Here is a 26,573-nt window from a genome sequence, read left to right as displayed (position 1 = left end):
TTGATGCTTGGCAACAGTTTGAACTTTGCAACTAATAATCATTGTCTTGACAGAACAGCAAATCTCTGAGGTTCAAACACGTTGTTCCATCAAGTGAACATGTGGTCACTTATCGAACCCAATGATGCCCTGAGTTCAAGTCCCAGGGCTGCCTTATACTCCGAAATGTGGAACATTTTGTCATGTCTAGTATTGGCAAGCCCAATTCTGAACTTCAAATTCTATTTTATATTTGGATATTGGATACAAAAGATTTTGGAAATGACACCTGACCTTTTTTGTGGATTGAAATCACTCCTCTGTCTCAAGAGGGATCAAAAGGATCATTTCAGACTGCTGTTCGATCAAGCCCTTCTCTGGAACCAATTCAGAAATATATTATCATCAAATTGATTCGTTCATTTAAAGAAAGAGGCCCTAATGTCTTAAACTTTTAAAGTATTAAAAAACATGACATGCAAGCAACCTAACCACCCAATTTATTTAGATAAAGACTTTTAACTTGTAACAGTCACATGTGAGACCGCCATGTTTCCTGTCTGCTTTTAGAACCAGGAAAAAAGTTGTTGCTTGCAGACAGAGTTTTACCACAAGTCATTGAGCCAGCTGCAAACTATCTGAACAGCCAAGATAATTAATAGCGAAATCTTGTAAGCTGGAGATTCCAACAGAGTGAAAGACCTGTTCCAATGTCAAGTTCACTTGATAACCATCCTGTTAGAGATATGTCTATAAGAATCCTCAGAGCTTGCTGAGAATCCTTCACTTTACTGGACTTCACCATTAACGCATCAACTTTAGTCAAAAAATCAGGCCTACCACATAAGAGACATTGACCATAAACTAGAGAATGAGTTAATTATAATCTGTAACAGTTTTACCAACTTTATCTGAAACTAATCTTTGTGTGTGTTAATGTATATGTCTGAACAGATTTGTGAAGCATTGTGTTTTAAAGTTTGGAGTAAGTGCATGGAGATAAATATCCTTCATTTTAAAACACACCAAAGCTTGCTACTGCATCTTTTTAAGAGGATTATACTCACTGAGGATCAGAAAATTCATGCCTCTTCCAGACCAAACATACTGATTACAGGCAGCAAAGTGAATTCAGAATCTGCCCATGACAATATGTTGATGGGTTTTCTTGTCATTTTGCAATACGACCATTACAGAGGCAAAGTACGTATCCCCATTGTATGAAAGAAGCAGTGACCTATCAAGAACCTGTGTACCACACTGTGTTCACCTTTCATCTTTAATTACCTTGTTGACAATTCAGAACAAAGTGCAAGGATCAGGATCTTCTCTTTAATGCCACTGACTGTAGATTGCAGCTTTTTAGAATGCTTTGGTCCATTTGTTCAAATTTAGCGCTAGACATCGAGAGGATGCAGGGCCACTACAATTAAAGTGAGTAAAACTGACTGGATTGAACCTACCTCAAACTCATTCTCAATTAGATGACTGCTCCATAATTATGGGCAAATGCAAGTACTTCACAAATAAATAGTTTGGCATAACTAAAATGCCACATTTCTCAGTTAAGATACACTACTAGCATAATGTTTGTGGAGCCACACCTGACATCTGATCTCTATTATATTTGGCCAGGAAATGCAAAGGGATTAAACACAAAAACCTTAAGTCTGGTGATACATTATGGGAAGGACTGAGGAGAACGGTGATAAATACGCCAAGTGCAGGCTCCTGCTGAAATGTACACATGAACCAACAGCAAATGGTATAATGACATTTTTATTTATCTGTGTAATTTTGTTCAGATTTTAAAATAATAAAAATTATTACTTTTAGTTATGTGCAAGCTGCATGATTGTGCAGGTCTTACTTCTGTTACGTAGTTCAATTGATATAGAATGTGTTGTTGTACAAGATTCCAGTCTCATTCACTGTTGCAAGCTGTCGACACCCTCAGTTGGATAGTGTGGAAACCATAATTAGCATCTCAGCTGGGTTGGGGAAGAAGAAGCCAGAGGTCCTCTAATCTTCCAATCATGAACTGTACACAGCATATTTCCATCCACAGAGTAGGGAAAGAAACTGGGGGAAAGGAAAGGAAGTCTGCATTTTCTAAAGCAAAAGATGAATGAATGGGAGAACAGTCTTATGATAAAGAAAGAGGCTGTCATGCACTCCAACTTGTGCAATAGTTTAAAATAGCCAGTATTATTTCAGATGCCCATTGTACATCTCACCAATTTTAATTCCATTAACTTCAATGTTGGGAGAAATGCTGTAATAAGTTCATGGTCCAACGCTACCTATTTTATGCTATTGTGCAAAGCAAAAGTTATTGCACTCCCTCAATCCAATCCTGATCATTAGTGTTAATAAAAAGGCGGAACATGCTTACTTTAAATGAGCAATGCTTGATTCACAGATCCACAAAAAAAATTGTTGGATTAATATTTATTTCATTCGGCCACTGGGCCCTGTGTAGATGGATCATGGCCAAAGATGGATAAAGTTCTAAAGACATCCTGTTTGTTCACTGTCAACATGTGGAACCTTCTGCATAACCGCATCCGCAAAGTGGAATTGAAGATCAGGGATAGAGATGAAAACTATTAATGTACTGGAATTTAAAGAGCAGATCTCTGTTCAAAATTTTCAGAAATTCAACCAGTTTTACAAATACAACTTTAAAGTTATAGAAAATTCTGGAAGTAGAGTCTAAAAATAACATTGTTGCAAAAACATCTGTAAATTTGCACAAAGTCATCTTTGATGGTATCTGAAAGTCCTTTAGATACTCTAAAAACTTACTAATTAAGCTTTTGCCTTCTTGTTCTATATCTCTTTGTGGCTCTATGTCAAATTTGGTCCAGTATTACAGGCAACAAAAGATACTTTATTAAATTAAAGGCTCTATATAAATGTAAGCAATTGTTGTTGAAAACAAGGCAAAGCAATAGAAAGGTTTACAAGGGGAACCAATGCTCTTTGGTGATCCTGAGACAGCAAGTGCTTGCATTCGACAGAGCTGATTTGAATCCTTTCTTCCCTGACAGCCTCATTAAAAAAAAACTTGGAAACAGGAGCTCTTGGTGATATTTGCCTATCCACTAATTTGGGGACTGAGGCTAATTGTAGCTCTCTTACCATCCCACTCGCTGGAACAGCTAACACAGTACAAGACCAGCACTATTCAAGCCTTTACAAAATCCAATATTTCTGAAGTGAAAGGGCCTGAATTTTATCTAACAAGCTGCCAATAAACATTTGGCTTCCAGAATACATCCAAACTGGAATTCATCTGTTTTCATAATTAAGTGCTAAATATAAATATATATTTTGGGTTCAGTTCAAAGGAAAGGTACAGTTTCCACAATTCCACGCTGCTGAACTCAGCTGTGTTATTTTGTGTTGAGAAGGTAGAGGGAACTAGCCTTAGATAGGGAACAGGTGTTTGTTATATTATTTGGGAATTCCAGATTAGAAACACAATGAAACTGACTTGTGCCAACCTTTCATTGGAATCTAGACTGAGCTTTCTTTCCCATCTTTTTTTCTCTCTGAATAGCCTGTTTTTTTTGTTCCTAACTGTTTACAAAATGTCAAAGGTCACACTGAGGATTTGCAAAGCATCAGCTGGAATTTACAAACCATTCATCACCAGGCTGCTTAGAATTCCTGTTGTCCTAAAGGATCAGGATCTGTACACATGGGAACAGAAATGTATTTGCTCCACGGGGTGCTTGCAATTTACAGTACCTTTGCAGATTTAGAAACGCTATGCTAGGAGCACTGTGTACACTCCCCAGATGGACAAAGTGGTGACGTGTTGGATCTCAGCTTTATTAATGAGTTTTTTTCTCTCAATTCTCTTTCATTCATCTACACGATCTCCAGCTGTTGTTGACAGGTTGCGACGGGGTGAAACACACTGAGTGGCTCCAGAAGTTTGGCACCAGGGTGTTGTCAAGTGATTAATTTGCTAATTGAATACTGGAGCATATAAACGACCAAACAGATGTTCTGAAAGATTAAACCATCGTAAAAATGCTAGTTAACAAATACTTAAGAATTAGAGTAAATTGCAAGTATATATTTGTAATTAAGGATTCAGTATATTGTATGTGCTGGTAGAATCTCTGCCCATCCCTACTTTATAATCTGTGACTGTAACTATCTATAGTCAAGTAGGTATAGCTTCTTAAAAAGATCAAAAACCACTTTCTTTCTGCAATGATCATACTGATCCATGTTTTAAATGCCCATTTGTAAATTAAATGCCCTTTAGCACACATCACAAATTTTACATTTACAATTAAAATGAGATTAAACCACCAGTATATAGAAAACTACTGGATATCTGCGATTTCAGGAACATATCCAAATACAGCAGTTACAAATTAAGTCTGCAAATTCTGGAAATTATTTCACAACAGCCTATCAGCTTTTGCTTCATGACAGTACTCTTGCCTCTGAGTTAGGAGGTTGGGAGAACATCAATGCTACCATTTGAATCAGGGATAAAACTGAAGGTCTGTTTGCCTTCAGCTGAACATAAAAACAAATGCAATGTTTTGAAGGAGGATGGAGAAAACATTTTCCCACTGTGGGGCAACAGTTTGTTTCAGTTCACTCAGGGAATCTGAGTCGCTGCAGTGGCTTGCATTTTTGTACGTGTGTTGTAGCCTGGAGTTATGGATATTGATGGTAGACTCTCCAAAATTCTTTCCATCACATGGCTGACCAGGAATCTGTCCCACTCTTAGCAATGCCACTGGCATATGTCTGAAGAACTTCACATGTTAATAGTCGAACAGTTTGACTACATTATGAATGCATCTACCTTGGCCATTCAGTCCTGGAGTGGGACTTGAAACTATTGAAAAATGGGTTTTTGGCATGGAGGCAGGGATCATTACCTATTGTGCCACAAGACCTCCATCTCCTACTTTACTGGCAAACTGGCATCCTTGCATCAACATTGTTAATGGAGATTATTGGTTCATTGTCTCACTGTTTGAGGGGACATGAAGTGCACAAAATGGCTGCCATCTTTCCCACATTTCAAGACTACAAAAAGCAAACTCAAAAAAGAGAAACAAAGGATTAAACAGATAGAGGAAGTACTGGAAGCTTGAATGGTGGCCAACAGAAATGAAAAGGATGTGGAGAGGTTTCCTGAGTACATGGGTGTAATGGTAATGCTGGTGAATTAGGCAGTATGTGTTCGGTCAGAGGGTGGTAGAGATTGTAGGGTTTAGTGGAGCTACAAGAAGAATTAAAGAAAAGGACACGAATTTTGAAGTAGATATCATAGGTTAAGAAGCAAATAAAAACTTGTGATGATGAGTAATGGATGGCTGCAATTTGGTTTAGGATAGAGTTGGGTTCTGGGGTAGAACTGGGGAACTGGCAGAGGGAAGACTAAAGAAATTATATAATATGTGGACGAGCATTTCATTGCAAGCACGGATAGTGAGGCAAAGGTACTGGTAAGCTATGTTTTGCCAACAAAGTTGATATGGGATTTGAAACTGAGCTCAGGGCCAAATTATAGGTTGTGTAGGTACTGTTGAATATAAACGAATAAGCAGGAAAGAAAATGGAACTCAAGTAAAAGTTTTCTGATAAATACCAACAGGAAAGTTTATCAATTTTGTGCCACAGAAAGTGTTGGTTATTTCAGGGCTTGGTGTCAAATTGATAAATAGCACAACATTATGCATTCACTGAAGGGTGGAAATGGGATTGCAGTTGGGAGTTATTAAAGTCAATATGGATGGTGACCTCCTTTCTGCACAGGCTGTTGTCGAGGGACACGATAAATAAATAAGGACAAGGGTAGTTCCCCGAAACACATCATAAGTCTGCAAGTTTGGCATCAGTTCACCTAGACTAGCATATTACGGAAAGCTTTCCACGAATTGCCGCCTTGATGTCATTGAGAGGCCTATGTGCTCCACCTGGTCAGTCAAATATTCCAATTCCTATACATGTTGAAGCAGACACTCTGGAACACATTAAGCACCTCCCATGTCTTGGCAGCCACCTATCTCAAAAGGCCACTGTTGATAAAGAAATGCAACACTGGATGAGCTGAGCCAGCATAGCTTTCTACAAGCTATTGCTCTGAGTGTTTGATATCAAAAAGACCTCTGCAAGATAACAGAAGTCCTGATGTAATGAGTAGTCGTCCTCAGCATACTCCTGCACTGAGGCCTGAACAGTGAATCAGTGGCACACAAGAGCACCAGAGAAATCCCACAGCAATGCCTCCACTGCACTCTCCAAATTCAATGGTAGGATTGTCGAACGAATGCTAGTGTCAGTCTTGAAGCCAATTCCTTAAATATTCAAGCAAAACACTTACAGGACTGGACACCAAGCTCTGATGGCTGAAAGATTCCACCTCCACCAGGTTCTGTTTCCTTAGTTGTCAAATGGCCATCATGGCAGGGAAGGGAGGGCAAAGGAAACACTACAAAAATGCTTGGAGGATCCTCTTGAATTGCAGCTGCATTGACAGGAGCAACTGGGAGAAACTTGCTACAAATTGTTCAAAATGGTGACAACACCTCCATCAAGCTGCATCATGATTTGAGTCCAAAAACATTTACCGATGAGGCAGGGAAGGAAAGAAGGGGAAGAAAAATCGAGATTCCTCTGTCTCATTGAATGTTCTGAGGTATGACTGTATGTGGCCAAAGTATTACAGACTCAGAATCTGCATGTTCAGTCACTACAATAGTAACTAACAGGCTTCAATTTGATGGATTTATCGTCATGTGTATTTTGTTACAAGATACAGTGAAAAGTGTTGTATTGAGTTGCCACTCTCTGGTGCCATCTTAAAAAAAACCATAGAATATAAAGCCAGAAAAATGAGGAATTAAAGGAAATGTGCAACTTTACAGTGCTTCTTGTTAAGTGCTCTGTCATGGGCCATGGTGGCCAGGCTTAAGCCCCCTCATCACTGGAAGGAAGGTTGCCATTCTTCAGTGCCATCTCACCTCCACGATGCTCTTGCCACTGCGAGTACCTACCGGACTTCACCAGTGCAGATGCCACCGATGCTGCAGGGTACCAGAGCAGCCCACAGTCGACTGTGCCTCTGCCAGAGCCATGCGTGTCTGCTTCAGGCCCATCTTGCCAATGACACCAGGTCTCTTACAGGGCCCAGATTCGCCTCCGCCACCATGAATCTGCGCTGGAAGCAGACGGCGTTGGGAACCCAAACTCGCCTCCGACACCCCTCCAAGCCTGTGCTGCTGGGCCTCGCTGCTACCGCGAGCAAGCTCTTCGCCAAGAAGTAAAACAAAACACGAGAGAAAGGAAACAAGACAGGGAGAAACAAAAAAGGGGTCGGGGGGACATGAACGCTGTGGTCAGAAGCCCCACTCCACAGCCTACAGACGCTTGAATTGATGGACAATGTCAATGATATAAAATATAAATGAAATAATCAACATTATACAAACTGTCTAGCAGTTCTACCCTGAACAATATCCAGTTAAATATCAGGCAGGAGTCCTGTAATGGCATGGAGTTTAAACACTGCCCATTTAAGTGGGTGCAAGTCGAATGACCATTTGGATCAGTTCGTGGAGGGCAGTGGACAGCCATTGAACTGAACCCTGGGATCCGAGAGGAAACAATTTGCGGGGCAAGGGCTGTTAAAGTTAAAATTGGGGAATGAAGTAGCCTTGTCGTACCAAAGTTTGGAAAACTGTATGGTTTAACCCGGGAACGAAATGCTGGTGAAAGAATCATTCCAGGTGATAATGAGGACAATGGATGAGCTCCGGTTGAAGGGGGTTTGACTCGCACTGATCGGCACCATTTCCGCCAATTTTTGAACCTGAAGTGGAACTAAAACCTTATTCGGATTTTTTTTTCTCTCTCTCGCTCCCTCTCGTCTCATTTGACAATAGAGAAGGCGCAGACAGTTGTCTCTGTTGGAATCCCTGACAGCTCCTGTATCAGCGCTGAAACAGAGCGCATTTCCTCCCTAGGGAGCTGAACTAATATGAACAGAGACAATATGCAAAACGCAGATAGAGAGGGGCTACCCAGAGCACTGTCAGAACGCTGTCTGAAAATTCCCACAGGGCCGCTCTGTGGGGGCACGTTGTGGATTTTCTTTTATCATTCACATCACGCGGCTGTGTTTGACAAGGACTAATGAACGCTGACACAGGGAGGTTATGCAATATTTATTCAGTGCCTCAGAGACATGGCAATGTATTGCACCGACCCTCCGCTGTAGGGCAGTTATGGATCCCTCGTACTATTTCCATTAACCCTTAAGGAACTGCAACAGCTGGCTGTCCCAGTGGGAGAGATTGGAGTTGAATGCTTTGTGCGACTGAACCAAACTCCAGCCGCCACAGACTTGCATTTTAGTCTCTGCAATAACCGAAGTTTTTGGCAATGTTTGGGCAAACACACTCGACAGGACTGCAGTTGAAACTGGTGTTGCAAATACTGCACCGAGGGGAAGCAGCGGGCCTGTGCACAATTATGCAGCTGTGGCTAGCCCTGGAGGGAGTGGCTGCTGTTAGACGGTGCAAGACCCAGGGGGCGAATTGTGTTAAAGGCGAGAGAATCAGATTCAGGATGATGTCTAACATCTGGGAAATGTGCTATCAGAATGTAATACCGTTGTCGAAGACGCCTTCACTGTACCATCCAAGTGGGTTCAATCCCGAAATTAGAAGTGCAAGGATATTTTTATATGTGTCTGTGTGCGGTACCTGGATGTACTGTCACCGTAGACCCTCTCACATCTCATTCTCACCATTTGCGTACATGAAAGCAGTGCGAGAACCATGGGAGGATGTGACTGGGTCGGCGCGGGGGGGGGTAGGGTTTTGTTTAATCGAATCATCACACTGACAGGGAAAGGTCAGCTTGCAGAATAATGCGTGGAGCCAGCTGTCAGTTTGTCAATACTCATCCAGCTAATTGATCAATCCACCCTGTTAAGTAGTTTGTGGGCCTGCACAGCGAGATTTATAACATTTTAAATAGACATCGATCAGGCACAACTTATCAGAATTTGGATTTTATGAATAGCCCTGGTGATGGTGTTTGTATTTTGAAACCTTGCAGTATTCCCAATGGTCAGGGCTCAGAAGCAAATTGAGCGGGTGTGTGGGAGAAACAAACAAACAAGGGGGACGGGGAACGTGACTGAACAAGAGTCAGCTAACCAGACCATATTATGCTCACTGCAACCAAGAGGCCATTTATATAAACAGAAACAAGCCTGCTTTGTCAGCGCACCACAAGCCCTATCTCTAATCCTAAAATTGGCTTCATGAGATAGACAGTTGAACAGGCCATCATGGTAAAGCTTAGCATTTCCAGTAGAAAGCTATTATTCTGTTTTAATTAATCTTCCTGAAAGCCAAGTAAATGATCTTTACTGTCTTGACCATGGTCAGGAAGAATTCCAAATCCCCTATTGTCTCTCCTTGGTGTAGTGGTCTGCCTCAACCCTGCTCAGCCACAAGCACATCAAGATCCTGAATCAAAATCATTTGCCTAAATCTGTTAAAACAAATAAAAGACCTTGCAGTCAGTGGATCAAATTCTGAAACTCAAGTCCTTTCAACAAACTGCAGGTTATCAGCAGAGTGACCAGCCTCAGGGAACTATCTTCAAGATTAATGTCCTGGTGAAACTATCCCATTTCTAATCGTAAAGTAGAATGTGGGACGCTTCCTACCTCTGGGTTCAGGTCCCAGCTGCTCTACTTGTGTGTTCGAACATCTGGAAAGAGTGGTTAGGGCTGCATCTCTTGCTTGGCCCTAACTACAATTAGGGCTGTAGACGAGATACACACTCCCATCGGCCTTATCCTGTTCAGGATCATTAGAGCTTCGCTGCGCAAACAGTGGACATCATTCCTGTTTTTGTTCACTGTTCTACATCTTATCCTGGAACTTCTATACAATTAGAGTTTTATAAGATTGTCACGCTTTAGGATTGAGCCTTGAAGGCTAAACTGATTCATTTGATGTTATCTTTGATCTGTCCGGCAACCAGCCTGGGTGGTTTGATTTTTACAATTAAAGGGAGGCCAGATGTTTTATGAGGAAGAAGGCGCAAGATGTTTAGAAAACTTAGAGTCTCAGGGCTGTTGTAATGCGGTGGCAGTGTCCCTACTTCTAACCTAGAAGACCTGGGTTCAAGTCCCACCTGCTCCTGAACAATGTAGCTGAACAGGTCGATTAAAAATGACTAGAACTTAGAGACAATGGCAGTAGCCTGAATTCTCACAGTAGATGGGCTGTGAGTCTCTGAAGTCCCTAAAAGGGTGTTGAAAATGTTGGGCTGTAAATAATGGTGCCTTACACCATCCATTTACTACTTAAATAAAGTAGAATTGTGGTGACAACATAATCAACATTTCTGTCCAGTTACAAGACCTATGTGTTTCATCTTGTCATAAACGTGGGCTTTGAGAGGGGAAGCATATCTAAGATATTCCTGAATCTCTTTAGCAAGGCTAGTCTTCCAGGAGCTGGGAGAGGGAGGGCAGTTATAGGAAGCAAAATGCTGTACTTCACCATGGAGGAATATGGCGGGAGTTTGCACTTGGGTTGAAGATTTGCCCAGCTATGAATAGGTTAAGAAAAATCACCATAGTCAGAGACCATAGGGCTGCTGTCTCACACGAAAGAGATGATTTGTTGTGAGTTTACCCTGAGGGTCACCATGCCTCAGACATGAGGCAAGGTTGAGAAGGCAGGACCTCTAGAATTTAGAATTTCAGAATTAGGTTTATTGTCACACATACTGAAGCTGCAAAGAACAAGAGTACAGTGTGAAATGTACAATGTAGCCAACACACAGTGCCATCTTCAGTACAAAGTACCTAGATGCAATCTTTGGTATGATTAATAGAGAAAGAAAAAGTTGGAGGTGAGAATGACAGCCCTTGACATCAAGGCTACATTTGACCGAGTGTGAAATCAAGGAGCCCTAGCAAAACTGTACTCAATGGGTAGCAGGGGGCAAACTCCCCTGTGGTTGGAGTCAAAGGTGACACATAGGAAGAAGGTCATGGTTGTTGGAGGTCAGTCCTCTCAGCTCCAGGACATCTCTGTAGGAGTTCCTTAGGGTACTCTCCTAGGCACAACCTTCTTCAGCTGCTTCATCCATGATTTTCCCTCCATCATAAGATCAGAAGTAAGGATGTTCACCGATGATTAATCAATGTTAAGCACCATTCATGACTCCTCAGATACTGAAGCAGTCCATGTTCAACCGCAACAAGATCTGGATAATATTCAGGCTTCGGCTGACAAACGGCAAGTAATATTTGACCCACACAAATGCCAGGCTATGACCATCACCAATAAGAGACAATCTAAACACCACACCTTGACATTCAATGGTGTTACAATCACTGAATTCCACCACCACCCCCCCGTCAAAATCCTGGGGGTTACCACTGACCAGAAACTCAACCGGACACGCCACATAAACACAGTGGCTACAAGAGTATGTTAGAAGCTAGGAAGCTGTCCAAAACTCTGGTGCGGCCACACTTGGAGTATTGTGTACAGTTCTGGTCACCGCATTATAAGAAGGATGTGGAAGCTTTGGAAAGGGTGCAGAGGAGATTTACTAGGATGTTGCCTGGTATGGAGGGAAGGTCTTACGAGGAAAGGCTGAGGGACTTGAGGCTGTTTTCGTTAGAGAGAAGAAGGTTGAGAGGTGACTTAATTGAGACATAAAAGATAATCAGAGGGTTAGATAGGGTGGAAAGGGAGAGCTTTTTTCCTAGGATGGTGACGGCGAGCATGAGGGGGCATAGCTTTAAATTGAGGGGTGAAAGATATAGGACAGATGTCAGAAGTAGTTTCTTTACTCAGAGAGTAGTAAGAGTATGGAATGCTTTGCCTGCAACGGTAGTAGATTCACCAACTTTAAGTACATTTAAGTCGTCATTGGACAAGCATATGGACGTACATGGAATAGTGTAGGTTAGATGGACTTCAGATCGGTATGACAGGTCGGCACAACATCAAGGGCCGAAGGGCCTGTACTGTGCTGTAATATTCTATGTTCTAGGAATACTGCGGCAAATAACTCACCTCCTGACTCCCCAAATCCTGTCTACCATCTACAAGGCACAAGTAAGGAATGTGATGGAATACTTCCCACTTGCCTAGATTAGCGAAGCTTGATGCCATCCAGGACAAAGCAGCCCGCTTGATTGGCACTACATCCATAAGCATCCACTTCCTCTACCACCGACGCTCAGTAGCAGCAGTGTGTACTATCTACAAGATGCACTGCAGAAATTTACCAAAGATCCTCAGACAACATCTTCCAAACCCACAAAACACTTCCATCAAGGGGCATCAAGGACAAGGGGCAGCAGATATATGGGATAACCACACCTTCAAGTTCCCCTTCAAGCCACATACCATCCTGACATGGAAATGTATCGCTGTTTCGTCACTGTTGCTGAGTCAAAATCCTGGAATTTCCTCCCTAATGGCATTGTGGGTCAACCCACAGCAGGAGGACTGCAGCTGTTCAAGGCAGCTCACCACCATCTTCTCAGGGACAACTAGGGACGGTCGATAAATGCTGGCCAGGAATCCCCACATCCCACAAATGAGTAAAAAAAATTAGGAAAATAAATATAAAGCCAAAAAAGATGGACATTACCTTCATAGTGACTTCAGCTAGCATGTGAATTGAACCCCTACTGTCAATGCCATCAGAAAGCAGCTGTCTTGCTAACTGACCCCCAGATAAAGCTAGAAGGAGATGTCTCAAGGAAAAGTTGCATCTTGAAAGACAAGTTCAAGGTTTGCAAACCAAGAAAGGAAATGGTCGCAAGTAAACCTTTAGTGCCTAAGAATATTTTTGATCCGATTTTGGAAGAATTTATTCCCTAATATAGTGTTTAGTCAATTGTGCTCATTATAAGTCTTAAAGTGTGAAATCTTGTCATCTTTCAACCATTAACTGGAAGTTTGATTTTTCTCTTTTCAATAGTATCTCTATAGTGATCAAAGCAAGGGCGATTGTGGCTGTGATGCTATCTGCAGCTAAATGGTGTTTGCATGTGAAGAATAGCTCATGAATTGAAAAGCACCTCAATGACACAATGACAGGGTATTCTGGAAGCACAGACTTGTATTGCAGTGGACACTGGTGATCTGCATTGAAAGAATGTGGCAGAACGACTTTGCACCCATTGACAGGAAGCGAGTCATGGTTGCATTGGACTAAGCTAGTCACTTGCTTTCATAGAACTTGCTCACTTAGTGCCCTCCTGCATACAGCATCCCTGTCTTGCCATCTCTGCCCATTAATGCAGTCACATAACCTGGCAACTTATCTTACTGGTCAGCAGTCCTTAGTCATGGTGGTATATATGTTTCCATATGGCAATGTGTGACCTCAGTTTCATCTGCTCCTCTTACCAGTAGCGTACACAGCAAACAGGCTGTGTGTCCAGCAAGCAGCCAAGTTGCAAACTCCTAAGTAGGTGGACCCTAATAACATCCATGCAGATACCCATCAGTCAGGGGATTCCTAGAACAATAAGTCAAGGGCTGCCTCCAAAACCAGTCCAGGGGATCGGCCATGGTCAGACATACAGTTGGAATGTTCTCCGTTGTGGTTGCTTGCTCCCAGTATTTAGTTTAAAGTCATCTCTATTGCCCTGGCTGACAACTTATATCAGAACTGGAAAAAATTAGTGATGCAAAAGATTTTGAACAAGATTTTGGAGCTCAAGCACAAAAGAATGGTCTGTGACAAAGTGCAAGGCTGGAAATGTTGAATGAGATAGACAAGTTAATGTTACAGGGCCGAAGAGAATAGTGGTGGGCTGAGAACAGGACAGAAAAAAGGTATGGCAACATATCAAACGTTCTGCTATCTGAAAGCAAAAACAAAGCAAAGCATGCCAAGGAAATGAATCAAGTTGTGTGTTGGATGGTGGGGAGGGGGCATGAAATTGAGTTTATTGCCTGAAATTGTTCACATCAACCTTGAGTCTGGAATGCTAAAGTACTTAATTGAAAGATGAGATCCTGTTCCTGAAATTTACATTGAGCATCACTAGAACTTTGCAGCAGGCCAAGGACAGACGTGTCCAAATAAGAACGATAGGGAGCAATAAAATGAGAGGCCACTGGAAGCTTGGGGTCATGCTTGTGGACCAAATGGAGCGAGCGTCACAAAAGGGCAACATAGTCCTTTCTCAAGAGGGTGCTGGGTCCCCAGATGTCGGACTGATCAGGATCAGAAAACTCCAAGAAAGAAACTACATAGGAGATAACACAAACTGCCCCACAATAACTCAGTCAAACCTGATGCCCAGGATCCCTATTGAACTGTGAAAGAGCACGCTAAAGTCTATTTTATGTCCGGGGAAACTAGGATTTGACTACTGGTCTTTTGGGATCACACCCCATGATTCCATTCATTTTCCTGAAACTTAATCACAGCTGGCTCAAGTGAGGGGCCACGTTTTGATTAATAAGCTGACCAACTATGAAAGGGAGAGATCATGTTTGAACAAAGGCATAGCACCACCTACTGATACTCAGTGCCATTACAGCAGGTAGCAATGAGAGAGCAAAAAAATCAGCAAGGTTTCAAAAGGATCCATCTATCACATTCATCTGTTTGTGATATGGTATGTCGGAGTCATCTGAAACTGGTTAATCACAATCCAATCTGTTGAAAGGGGAGATTCAATTTGCTGTGCTAGCAGAATACACTAGCTATTGACCGTTCCCTGTTATATAATCAATACAGACTTTAAAAAGTGCATTTTTAAAAACAAAAAGCATTTCGTTTTCAAATTCTTATTTTAAATACAAATTCTTAACAACTTAGCAGATATTTCCTTTCTATTTCCCTGTAAATGTGATCTTCTAATTAAACACAGACTGAGAATCAGCACTGACATGGTCTCCTAAATCTGTGCTCATCAGCATCACACCAAGTGGTGCATTAAAAGCATCAGTTTTATTAGAGCAGCCTTGCAGCTTTTCTGCTCCTTTCTTCCATCGTATGCAGATGCTGGTGACTGAGACAATTTTGCTTTGGCACTGGATGCCCTCTGCTGCCTCAACAAGGAACCATTCCTTATTTGAACGGCTTAACAGTGAGTGTTGGCAGATTTGTTAAACCATACTTGTTTCCATCAACTCCTGTTCAATTTCTAACCTCCACTTTCTTATCCAAGGTCTATTGTACATGCCAACACCACCCTGTTGTGTTTGCCTCTCTTCCAAAACACACTCTTTGAACGCCATCGGCCTGCACTCAGCGCCAACCAAAAGACCAAGGCTACACTTGTCAAAGTCACCGGATATCTTATTTGATTGCAACTGCGGCAACTTACTCCTTGTTTAACTCTTTTTACATTTGATAGTGTTCATCACACCAGATTCTCCTCCACCACCACTCCTCTTTGGTTCACTTCAGTGGAAGTGCCTTTGTTTGCTTTACCCGGATACCTGTCCTAATACGACCACCACAGCTTCAGTGTTGGAATCTTCAACCACGCTCTAGCAAGGTATTATAGATATGCACATTATGGTGGTTGCAGCCAAAGTTATTCCAGTTTTAATTTGATGTCTGAAAAAATGCACATATTTTCTGACAGCTGATTGCTGGATAGTGATCAGGAACAGGAATTTCTGTTAAGTTTCCACCCCCTTGCTCAAAGTCAATGAGACCAATAATAGCATCCTTCCTGGCAGTCTAACGAAATAAATAACTCAGAAATTGAATCTGGGACCTAAAGATCGATGTGATTGAGCTCAATGTTGCCTTTACTATCCGACCAAAAAGTGTAGCATGTAATAACAGATTTCCTCATCATTCTAGTCTAATGATCAATTGCTTCCACCATTTGATTTAGGACAGGCTGCTTTGGATTTGTGCCCAGGAACAAATATTAAGTGCAATATCTAAGATTTATCTCTGGTAATGTTCAACAACAGCAGAAATCATTACATTAAAACACTTTATTGAGCTAAAACATTCATATACTTCTTTAAAGGTTGAATATATTTAGTTGCTTTTCTGCTTTGAACAGAACTGACCATATGGACATCTCCCAAGAAGACCAAAATATAAAAGAGCAAGTCAGGAATTCGGACAGGTCAGATCTCTATTTTAACCACAACTGAATAAACAGGCTGTAGAATACTATGTGCATGCTGTGGACCAATGAACAGGCCTGTTCAGTGAATTCAAAAGTACAAAATTGCTTCCAGAAAATGACATGACATTAATTAGTTGCTTCATCTTAACAAGTACATCAGGTGAATGAGTAACTCTCAAATGTAATGCTGAACCAAAAGGTCAAAGCTGGCCACAAAAGCAATTCCCCCAAGGACTTTGCCAGTGCTCCATGGACTTTGATTTTTTTTAACCGTGTAGGAGAACCAAATGACAGAAAAAATAAACAACAAATGGAGCAAGTTACAAATAAACCTGGGAAAGGAGAGAACCCCTAGCTTACACCTACAAGTCTCTTAAAGAGAATTAATTCACAAAACCCAATCCTTTATGTACACATTCATATTGGTTTTTAAGGTTTCACAGTAGGTCACCAAATCCAAGAACATGGACTGTACACCTTACTTTTGAGATATGAAGCAATTTGCTGACTGGAACCCTTCCTTTCAGATGGTCGCAACTAAACCAGCTCAGAAATTGCCATCCCATTGCAGCAATTAATTTCTCTCTCTCTCTGTCAGTCTCCTTTGAACACTGTCAGCCAACAACTGCACTTGCATTTGCATGGCATTCCTTAGAGTGGCTCAGGGTAGAAGAGTGATCAATTACACTTAGGAAGCAAAGCAAACTGGAGGGAAATTAAGTCCTAAAACACGTTACAGGAGGCCCTTGAACTTGGGGAGAGAGTTAGTGAAATTGTATATGGAGAAATTGTAGAAGGAAGACACACTGTGACTGAAAATATTTTCTGCTGATTGCAGATTTCCAGCTGGTACAGGACACCTCCTGTGTTTCATTACAAGGGCCTTTATCAAGTGTTTCACAACATTTTAAGCTACTTTGTCAAAAAGACAATTATTCACTTTTCCTTTTGTCATCCTCAATCTTTCAATACTTGTTGCTCAAACCCTGTTTGTTTCTCAGCAGCATGATTAAGTTGAATCAAACAGTTTGTCAGACACAATTTAATGCTTAAAATGTTTCTTCATGCATAAACACAGGCTGTAATGAGTAATTAATAAAGAAAAACTGAAATCTCATGAAGCACAGTGTCAAAATAATGCAATTTTGACTTTCCAGTGATGCCAGCATTTCAGAAATTCACCTTTGAGTCCAGAACTATTGCTTTCAGGAGTAGCAGCTCTTGATTATTCTGGCAGGAGGAAAATTCTTCAAGTTGCAATCAGTTTGTACTCAGGCTAAGTTGGAAAGAACTACATTTCTACAAGATTCTGCTAATTGCAGGTTACTTCAGGATAGCAAGAACCTTGGTCAAATCTCACCCATACATTCAACTCTGACAGGGGAGTGTTTGAAAATTCTCACTATAATTAAAGTAAATGATTTGGTTTATCACAAGATGCTAGCGGGCACGGTAAACCATTCGGCCCCTCTTAATTTTACTCTGTAAGATTTGTATCTAGGTACTTGAAGCTAAGTTGTCATCATTAAAAGGCAGCCATTGTAAAAACATTTCACTGTACTCCTGTAATAAGGTGCAGAACTGGATGAACACAGGCCAGGCGGCATCAGAGGAGCAGGAAATTTCGGTCTGAACCGAAACATCAGCCTTCCTGTTCCTCTGATGTTGCTTGGCCTGCTGTATTCTTCCAGCTCTACACCTTGTTATCTCAGACTCCAGTATCAGCAGTTCCTACTATCTCTCACTGTACTCCTACTACAGATGACAATAAAGGATGTTCAATTCAATTAATCTATAAAGCCTCTCGTCTTCCCACTGTTACATTTGTTTTGAAATGTTGCCTCCCCCTCTCCTGTATTTCAAAGTCCATTCCATTATTATCAGCCCTAAATTGTCCTCTTACTAAATCAGACCTGTACCCCGTCATTCAGGTTTCATAGCTTAATGTGTTCCACACTGGTGTGTTCTTTACTATTTGCTATCTCGTACAGCTCTGTAAAGCATCTTCATTCAACTTGGAGAGAGGCTTCTATATCATGTTGTTCCAGTCTCCTTTCTTAGAGCCCTGGCACTAAGGAGTAACTTCTGCACGGCTACAGTGCATCGATGGGTCTCATTTCTTGGCACAAACGACTGGAAGCATCACTCAAGTCTGACCAGAGGGCTGTAAAACCTGTCCACTCATTGCTAGAACTTCATATAGATCCAAACAGAAACTGCCATTTTAAGTACCTCCAGGATCACAGTACCTGGACAGCAAATCAGACAACAAGTGGGAAGTGTAAGAAATGGAGGCATTTGTCCTGTAAGCATAATCAACATCTTGTCAGTCGCACCTACTGCAATCATTGCTGGTGAGACTAGGTGTTGGAGCTGGTGATGGAACACTGACCGAACTGGCTACTTTGTCCTGGCCAGTGTGGCTGTTACTGCACTCACCCAGGCAAGTGGAGATTGTTCCATCACAATCCTCACTTGTAGCTGGAGGAGAACTTTCACACAGAGTCTGTATGTGAGCCACTCTTAGCAAAATATTCAGCTTCTAACCTGCTCTCGCTACCATAGAATTAATGTGGCTGCTTCAGTTGGGTTCCAGGTTCATGACAACCTGATTTGAAATGTTGAACAGTAAGAGGAGGTGAGTGGGCTATTGTTCTAGATGGGCATTGACATCCCACAAGGGCAAAATATTACTTGGCACTCAGAAGCCCAAATCTGAACATGGTCTAAGACTTGCTGTGTGCAGGCATCAACTGTTCAGCAACAGCAATCAGCATTTATTGACAAACAAGTTTATTTCAAGTTTTTCAACACTGCATTTGCTATCAAATTACATTTCTGTACCTCCCTTCTGATGAAAACGTTTCCCACAATAATTGACACATGTCTGTGGCCACACTATCAGACACACTGTTGGGTCAGATATTTTATCATTGTAGAATACCAGGTTTTGCAAGCTCTTGTTTAACAATGAGGTTCATGCAAATGGTCCAGAGACCACAAGTATCACAGAAATAGATCAGTCCATAGAGTCCAAACTGCACTGATCCACGGTTTCATTTTAACCATCAATGTCATTCCTTGTGCTTTCATAAAACTGAGAAGTTTCAATGATGTGACAAAGTGCTTTCTATTGTGAACTGTTTTCAAGTGCATTGACTCTGCATATGCAAACCATCCCAGATCTTTGTCAGAAGGACTGGTATTATAACATGTATGTGATTACAGAGTGCCTTGCATCAGAGTCGAAGATCAGGGATTCAAGGCCAATGCAGGATTGGAGCACATGACTTAGGCAGCTAATTCAGTGGAGTCTTGAGGAGTAGTACACAGTCACAGGTGATGTCTTTCAAATAAGACATGAGATTTAAGCCCCATTCGCTTGTTTAAGTGAACATAAAAGACGCCAATTGCACTGTTCAAACAGCACGCATCTCTCCCGACATCCTGGACAATCCGTATCCCTAAGCTTATACCTCCTAAACAGGTTGATGGAAATCAATGTTGTGCACAAACTGGATGCCAAATGTGCCGAAAAAAAAAGTGACTATACTTTAGAAGTAATTAATTGGCCAGGTAGCTACTTGCCTAAGAATGCGAAGAGCTACAAAAATGCAAGTTTTTTTTTGTCACTCTGGTGCCATGAACTGAACAACAGGGCAGCAATTTAAAACTGACACAAGTCCCTCTCATCAGCTATAAATTGTTAAAGCATAAAGTGGAAAGCCAGCTTGGCATCATCAGGAGGCTGTGGTAGGTTGCACAATTCCAGTTGTTACACAATAACCAAATCGGTGTTTCTCAGCTGCCTGTACAGCTGCAGGAGTTTGGCCGCAGTATCATTCGTACTGATTTCCACTCCAACACACAACTGGTCACGCACTGACTGCACCTCTTTAAGCAGGCCCTGAAATAAGACAAAATCCAAAAGAAATTACAGTGTGAATAATCCCAGCTTTCTGCAACACAAATGGGACTGCCATTCAGGATGTGATTCTGGGCGGTCAAAAGAGGGAACTCTGAGCTGCTGCATCCTCTCATCCGTTCCCAAAATTTGGAAAATTGGTCGAATTGTCCACCTGGATCACACACCTTTGAGGATAAAAGTGAATTTGACCAAGTAAAAGCAATCTTGTAATTTGTTGCTTTAGGAATTTCAAACTTTATTGCATTTTTGTTGGGATGGGAATTCTGTTCATGGAAATAATTCACCAAGACTAGAGGAATTTAAAAAAAAATTGTCTTTATTTTGGGTTGTGGGCACAGTGTTAATTCCCATCCTTAGTTGCCTTCAGGGTATTTACAGTCTTTAACACTGTGTGCAACTGGAGTCCCATACCAGCTAGGCTGCTGTATTTTTCAGTTCTTTGGAACTTCATATACTGTAAATACTTTGTGCACTATCATCTACTGTCACCAGAGGCCTCTTGGATGCCAGGAAAATTCTCCATTAAAAGACTCCTTACTGCAGCAGGCATTTTCTTAAAAGTTGACATCTGATACCGGGGTCATTTTTATAAAAGTCTCAGCAAAATTTGGCCTGCAGACCCTGCTGGAAGGCAGATTCAATTCCGTAACAAAATCTGTAACTACATTTTTGTTCAGACAAGTTTGAAACTTCTGAAGCAACAACTCATAGGGTGTCATGGTGTCTCAGTGATTAGCACTGCTGCCTCATAGTGTCACAGGTTTGATTCCACCCTGAGGTGACTGTCTGCTGGGAGTTTACATGTTCTCCCCGTGTCTGTGTAGGTTTCCTCCCACAGTGCATACATGAACAGGCTAGGTGTATTAGCCAGGCTAAATTGCTCAGAATGCCCAAGGATATGCAGGCTGGGCAGATTAGCCATGAGAAGTGCAGGGTTATAGGGGCAGGGTGGGATGCCTCTTCGGAGTGCTGATATGGGCCTGATGGGTCAAATGGCTTGCTTCTACACTGTAGGGATTCTATTAAAGGATTAGTTTTATTTAGATTAGATTAGATTAACTACAGTGTGGAAACAGGTCTTTCAGCCCAACAAGTCCACACTGCCCCTTGAAGCATCCCACCCAGACCCATTCCCCTATAACCCACACACCCCTGAACACTACGAGAAATTTAACACGGCCAATCCACCTAACCTGCACATTTTTGGACTGTGGGAGGAAACCGGAGCACCGGGAGGAAACCCATGCAGACGGGGAGAATGTGCAAACTCCACACAGACAGTCACCCAAGGCTGGAATCGAACCCAGGTCCCTGGTGCTGTGAGGCTGCAGTGCTAACCACTGAGACAAGCTCAATTTTCCCCTGCTGATTGTGTGGCAACTTTGTCAGTGCCAGTCCCTATAACAAACATTCCCTCAGTTCAGCAGCAAAAATCATGCTGACCTAAGATATTGCTGTGCACAACAACGGGAAAACAAAGGGACAACAGCTCATTCATAAATCCTGACACAGGCTCAAACAGGTTAATGATGTTAATGACACAGCACGGACCTGCTGGGAACTGGGAAGACTAGCCAGGTGCTCGGGAAACATAGTCAAGCGGTATAACTAACATCACCAGCCCTGTCTTAGAACATGTACACACACAGACACACACACTGCTTGTTGTAGAGCATTACAGCAAACCAGTAACACCAGAAGTGCTTGTCGCTACCGTGGCTCATTGTGCAGTGTTAAAATACGCAAGGAGCAGAACGTTGTCAAAATAAATGACTGCCTTTTCAAGAGCTGCCCCAGGACTCTTTGCTAAATGATTTCAACCTTTGGTAACAGAAACATGCCAATCAGACATGCATCAGTTTATTTTTACCTTCTCCCACTTACCCCTGCTGAGGAAGCATCCATTAAACACTCACTTACAATTCAGATGTGTTACTGATCCAGGTTAAAACATAATCCTGGTTTTGACTTTGAAGATGTAGCCTTTTCCAAAGAACAGCATTTGTGTTATTAGGTAATTTGTAAGATTTCAGGGACTATAAGAATGAGGGAGGGATCGAAGGGAGGGGAATATATGGAGATTATACATGTTGGGGTTTGTGTTTTTCAAATAGAGGATCAATAGCACAGTCTCCCTTTCCTGCATCTGTCAAGCTCCTCACTCAAGTCTCAGCAGAGTTCTCAAGTTTATTTCACACTCCCCTTACCTCTGCATTGTGTACCAGCTGTCTAAGACTCTGTACTCGAAAGCCAGGCAGTGAGTCACTGCTGGGAGAACTCTGCTCCAAGAGCATCTGTTCAATGTAAAAGAAATACACGTACAATTAATCAATTTGAGAGGACTGGTACAATGACAAGTTTGCTATGAAGGCCTCAAACATCTGGTTATATTGTTTAACCCTGTCCCTACATTACTTCTTGTAAAGTGACTGAATGAGAAATAACAGTTACTCCACAACTAAGCATTAACTTAACTATAAAAATTAATGATTTGTCCATGCCACTACTTTAACGACCATTTTTCCCTAGCAAGGATGTGCTGTGATTCTTTCATTCTCAATTGACCCTCTTCCTCTCTAAAATCCCAAGCGGTAAACCAATTCTCAACCAAGGAGGTACCAAGAAAACCTATAGTGAAGGTGGGATTGTGAGTGATGAGGGGGACATAGAGAGACTTAGGGCCAATTTACTCAAGTTGAGTGAGTGGGAAAATGTATGGCACATACTGTATGACATGGATAAATGTGGCATTATACACCTCAGTATGTGACAGATTGGAAAGTGCTAATCGACAAAGAAATCTGGTGTCCTGGTGTAATGGAAAGTAAGTTTGTAGGTTCAGCAAGTAGTCAGGAAGGCAAACGGTATGTTGGCCTTCATTGCAGGAGGCTTGACTACAAGAGCAAGGAAGTCTTACTGTAGCTGTACAAGGCCTTGATAAGACCACGCTTGGAATAATGTCTGCAATTTTGGTCTCCTTACCTAAGAAAAAGCAAGGAGTGCAGTGAGGGTTCACCAGACTGATTCCTGGGATAGCCAATCTGTTGTATGAAGACTGATAGGGTCAACTGAGCCTGTATTAACTGGAGTTTATAAGAATGAGAAGGGATTTCATTGAAAGATGTAAAATTCCAACTGAACTGGACAGATGGATGATAATACTCCCCATAGCCAGGGTGTCCAACTAAAATGATCTTTGTCTCAGGATACATGATAGGTCATTTTGGACTGAAGTAGAGAGAAATTTCTTCAGTCAGAGGCAGATGAACCTATGGAATTCTCTACCACAGAAGGGCTTTGGAAGCCAATCACTAAATGTATTTATGAGAGAAATGGATTCTATATACTAAAGGTATCAAGAGGTATGGAGAGAGAACAAGGGCATGGTATTAAGATAGAACATCTGCCTCAATCACGTATACTGGCAGAATTGGCTTGCTGGGCTGAATAACATACTCCCACTCCTAGTATCTGTTTCTATGTAAAAGTGAGGCTTTTACAGGGATGGACTTCAAAAGACCGGATACTTTTGTGCACTTTGATTCCTCCCACCACCCTTTATGTAACAGATCGATTCTATTCATAACCAGTCGAGGAACAAAGAAGATAAAGCAGAGATTCAGATACAGGGTCAGTTATTAATTGAAACACTGTCCTCTCATCTATCAAAAGGTACAAGATGTTAAAGGAAAACTTCCTTTTTCTTCTTATCAGCATAAATATTCTAAACACAACATTCCCTCATTGCAGATTTAATCACCAGTAAAGCCATTTAATGCAGTGCCATGATTGGTCCATGCATCAGCTGTGGGATGAGCAAGACATTGATGACTGGACAGAAACATGACTGAGTTCAGAACTAGATAATACAGTGTGAAGCTGGAGGAACACAGCAGGCCAGGCAGCATCGGAGTGGCTGGAAAGCTGACGTTTCGGGTTGGACCCTTTTTCAGAAAATTCTTCAAACCTAAACTGGTTTTATCAGCTCCCTCTAACGGCTCTCCTGAAAAGCTCTACCCCAATGAAAATAAGGAGAAAGTACACGACGGAAGTGTTTCACCAATCACTAGAAAAGGGATACCAGATCAAGTGCCAGCGCATAAACAATAGGCCAAATGGCCTCTTTTTACTGGGGATGCAACCTGCAAAGAGAGAACCTTGTTTTAAATATCTTTACGTTGGTAAGAATTAAAGAACATATGCCTTTAACAAAAGGAATGTGCTGTCTGTGTCTTTCAAAACGCAATCATTGATTCCGCTTTGTCACCAAATTTTTTGACTTTAATTTTCGGAGACCTGATCAAGCTCTATCAATGTTTCACTGAGGCATACCATACAGGACCCATTTGGGGTTCAGTCTGGGTGACCAAGTGGATGGTCAAAGTTTCTTTTAATGTAGACCAGTGAGGACAGAATCAATATCCTACCTGGACACGCCGTGTAATTGCCTGATGCAAGAAACAAAGCATGGTTAGCGAAGAACATTCCATCACAATTTCCATAACACTGAGTGATCCATCAACAGAGAAATCGGCAACAGCAACCTGTAGGGAAAGGGGTAACAACAGACTCAGTGCTGCTGGACAGCCTGGGTAAATCTATTAAGATTCATGCCATCTAAATGCTGCCTAAAAGTCAGATATAATAATTTTGAATTAAATACCACAATCAAAGGAAATAAGCAATGTCTCAAACTCTTTATAACTTAATACTAAGGATTAAAAGTCCAACCCCCTCCCCGCTTCAGCAAACATCACTCCTGCTCTTGAAAATTCTTGTTTCTCACCATCCCTGTACAAGTCTTTAAAACAGCGGGCAGGATTCATAAACGCAACAGTAACCAATTGACAGCCTCTGACAGACCACGCATTAACCGTTCACCTGCTTTGACAGTATCTGGACACTGCTGCCGTCTGGTGCAGTACAGTGCACCATTGGTAGAGGCTGTGTTCCTACTGGTACCACCTCAGGATTGCCAGAGAACAGCCACTGAAGGATATCAGATCCATTCACCGCAGCATCTCCTGAGGGGAAAGGGAAAATATCAATTCAGTGGAAATGTGCTGTAAGTCAGTCACAGAAAGGACACTCAATTAAAGATAAAGGAGAATAACTGGAAACCCCTTGCAATTCATTAACTGATTCCACTGTAGTAATACGATAGATTAGATCAAATTTTGTTGCAGTTTTAGAATAAAATCAATTTTTCACTTGCTTAGAGATAATTGAGTTATGTCGCTGTTGTGGTCTCACCAGTGGAATCTGTAGAAAAAAGTAATGAACCTAAAACCCAAAATTAATTGTTCTGGAGCAATCCCCAAGAAATCAGAGAGGGGCACGCTGAAGTAACTTAATTTTGAAAATAGTAGCGCAGTTCACCATGAATAACGACAGGGATGTCAAAAACCATTCAGCCCATCGTGTCCACACTGGTGAACAAGTAACCATTCAACATAATAAAGTGTGAGGCTGGATGAACACAGCAGGCCAAGCAGCATCTGAGGAGCACAAAAGCTGACGTTTCGGGCCTAGACCTTTCAGCTCCACACTTTGTTATCTCGGATTCTCCAGCATCTGCAGTTCCCATGATCTCTAACCATTCAGCATAATCCTATTTCCCAGCTTTGTAGGTTAACAGCAATTCTGAGCAATTGCATGTATCTTTTAAATATGATGAAAGCTTCTGCCTCTAACCCTTTCCATGTAGCAACTTCCAGTTTCCTACCACCATCTGGGTGAAAACAGTTCCTTCAAATCGCAGCAAAAAATCTGCCACCTCTTGTACTAAGTCTATGGCCCTTGGTCTGGTCATCTCAACTAAAGAGTACAGGGTTTCCCTATCCACTCTAATGAGACACTATGTTGTTTTAAATCAGATCTACAGTCGGAGTCCTCTGTTGCAAAAGGAAAATAACCCCAAGCTTTCCAATCCTCCCACATAACCCAAATTTTCCAATCCAGACTAATCATCTAGCTACTGGCAGAGAACCAAGTGTTTTCAGAACAATGGAACCTCTCTTGATTTGGACCAGTCCTCCATTTTAAACTAGTACCTGCAGTAATACCAGTCTGAGATTGAATGGACAAGGGGGTCAGTAATATTTCAGTCCACTAAATCTGCTTCTAGATGCCTTTAGTTCATTGCCTCACTTAGCAACAATTTCAACACTGGAACAATAAAGTGTTGAACATTAACCTTGGGTAAATCCATTGGCAGAATTAGAGCTGCAGGACTTAGAAACAGTGCAGTCTCTGTCTGTCAATAAAAATTGGGATCAGCATCAAGCACATTTTATGCCAAATGGAGACTGATGATCTCTGTCTCATTTGCTTGATCTTGCAAGTTTTTTACTTATATAAACACCGTGACACAATGCACTGTCCCACTTCCTGAAATCAATTTATTTTCAAATTCCATTTGGCAATATTAGTGGGAGGAAGATATGGCATCACATACTAAACAGTAAGAAATTAGCTGGTCTTAAGATAGAAAAAGGCCTGTCTCTGCCA

General features: G+C 41.7%; 1 protein-coding gene across 4 annotated transcripts in view; it reads right to left on the bottom strand.

The window, feature by feature from the left end:
• The window catches only part of faap100 (FA core complex associated protein 100), a 69,245-nt gene that overhangs the window by 21,167 nt on the left and 21,505 nt on the right, over positions 1 to 26,573 (bottom strand). For 2 of the 4 annotated variants that reach the window (XM_048555390.2, XM_059653698.1), the window contains exons 6-8: positions 24,945 to 25,087; positions 24,491 to 24,607; positions 22,271 to 22,357 (exon numbers count right to left, since the gene is read on the bottom strand). In XM_048555390.2, coding sequence (XP_048411347.2) covers positions 22,271 to 22,357; positions 24,491 to 24,607; positions 24,945 to 25,087 — 347 coding nt within the window. Of the gene's footprint in view, positions 1 to 1,830; positions 2,062 to 18,911; positions 20,043 to 22,270; positions 22,358 to 24,490; positions 24,608 to 24,944; positions 25,088 to 26,573 lie in introns of those variants that run through there. The other 2 variants (XM_048555389.2, XM_048555388.2) reach the window with 2 other exon arrangements.

This window comes from Stegostoma tigrinum, chromosome 22 (assembly GCF_030684315.1).
Source record: "Stegostoma tigrinum isolate sSteTig4 chromosome 22, sSteTig4.hap1, whole genome shotgun sequence".
NCBI lineage: Eukaryota > Metazoa > Chordata > Chondrichthyes > Orectolobiformes > Stegostomatidae > Stegostoma > Stegostoma tigrinum.
The sequence above is the reverse complement of the archived record's forward strand: the minus strand, read 5'-3'. Positions and strand labels throughout refer to the sequence as shown.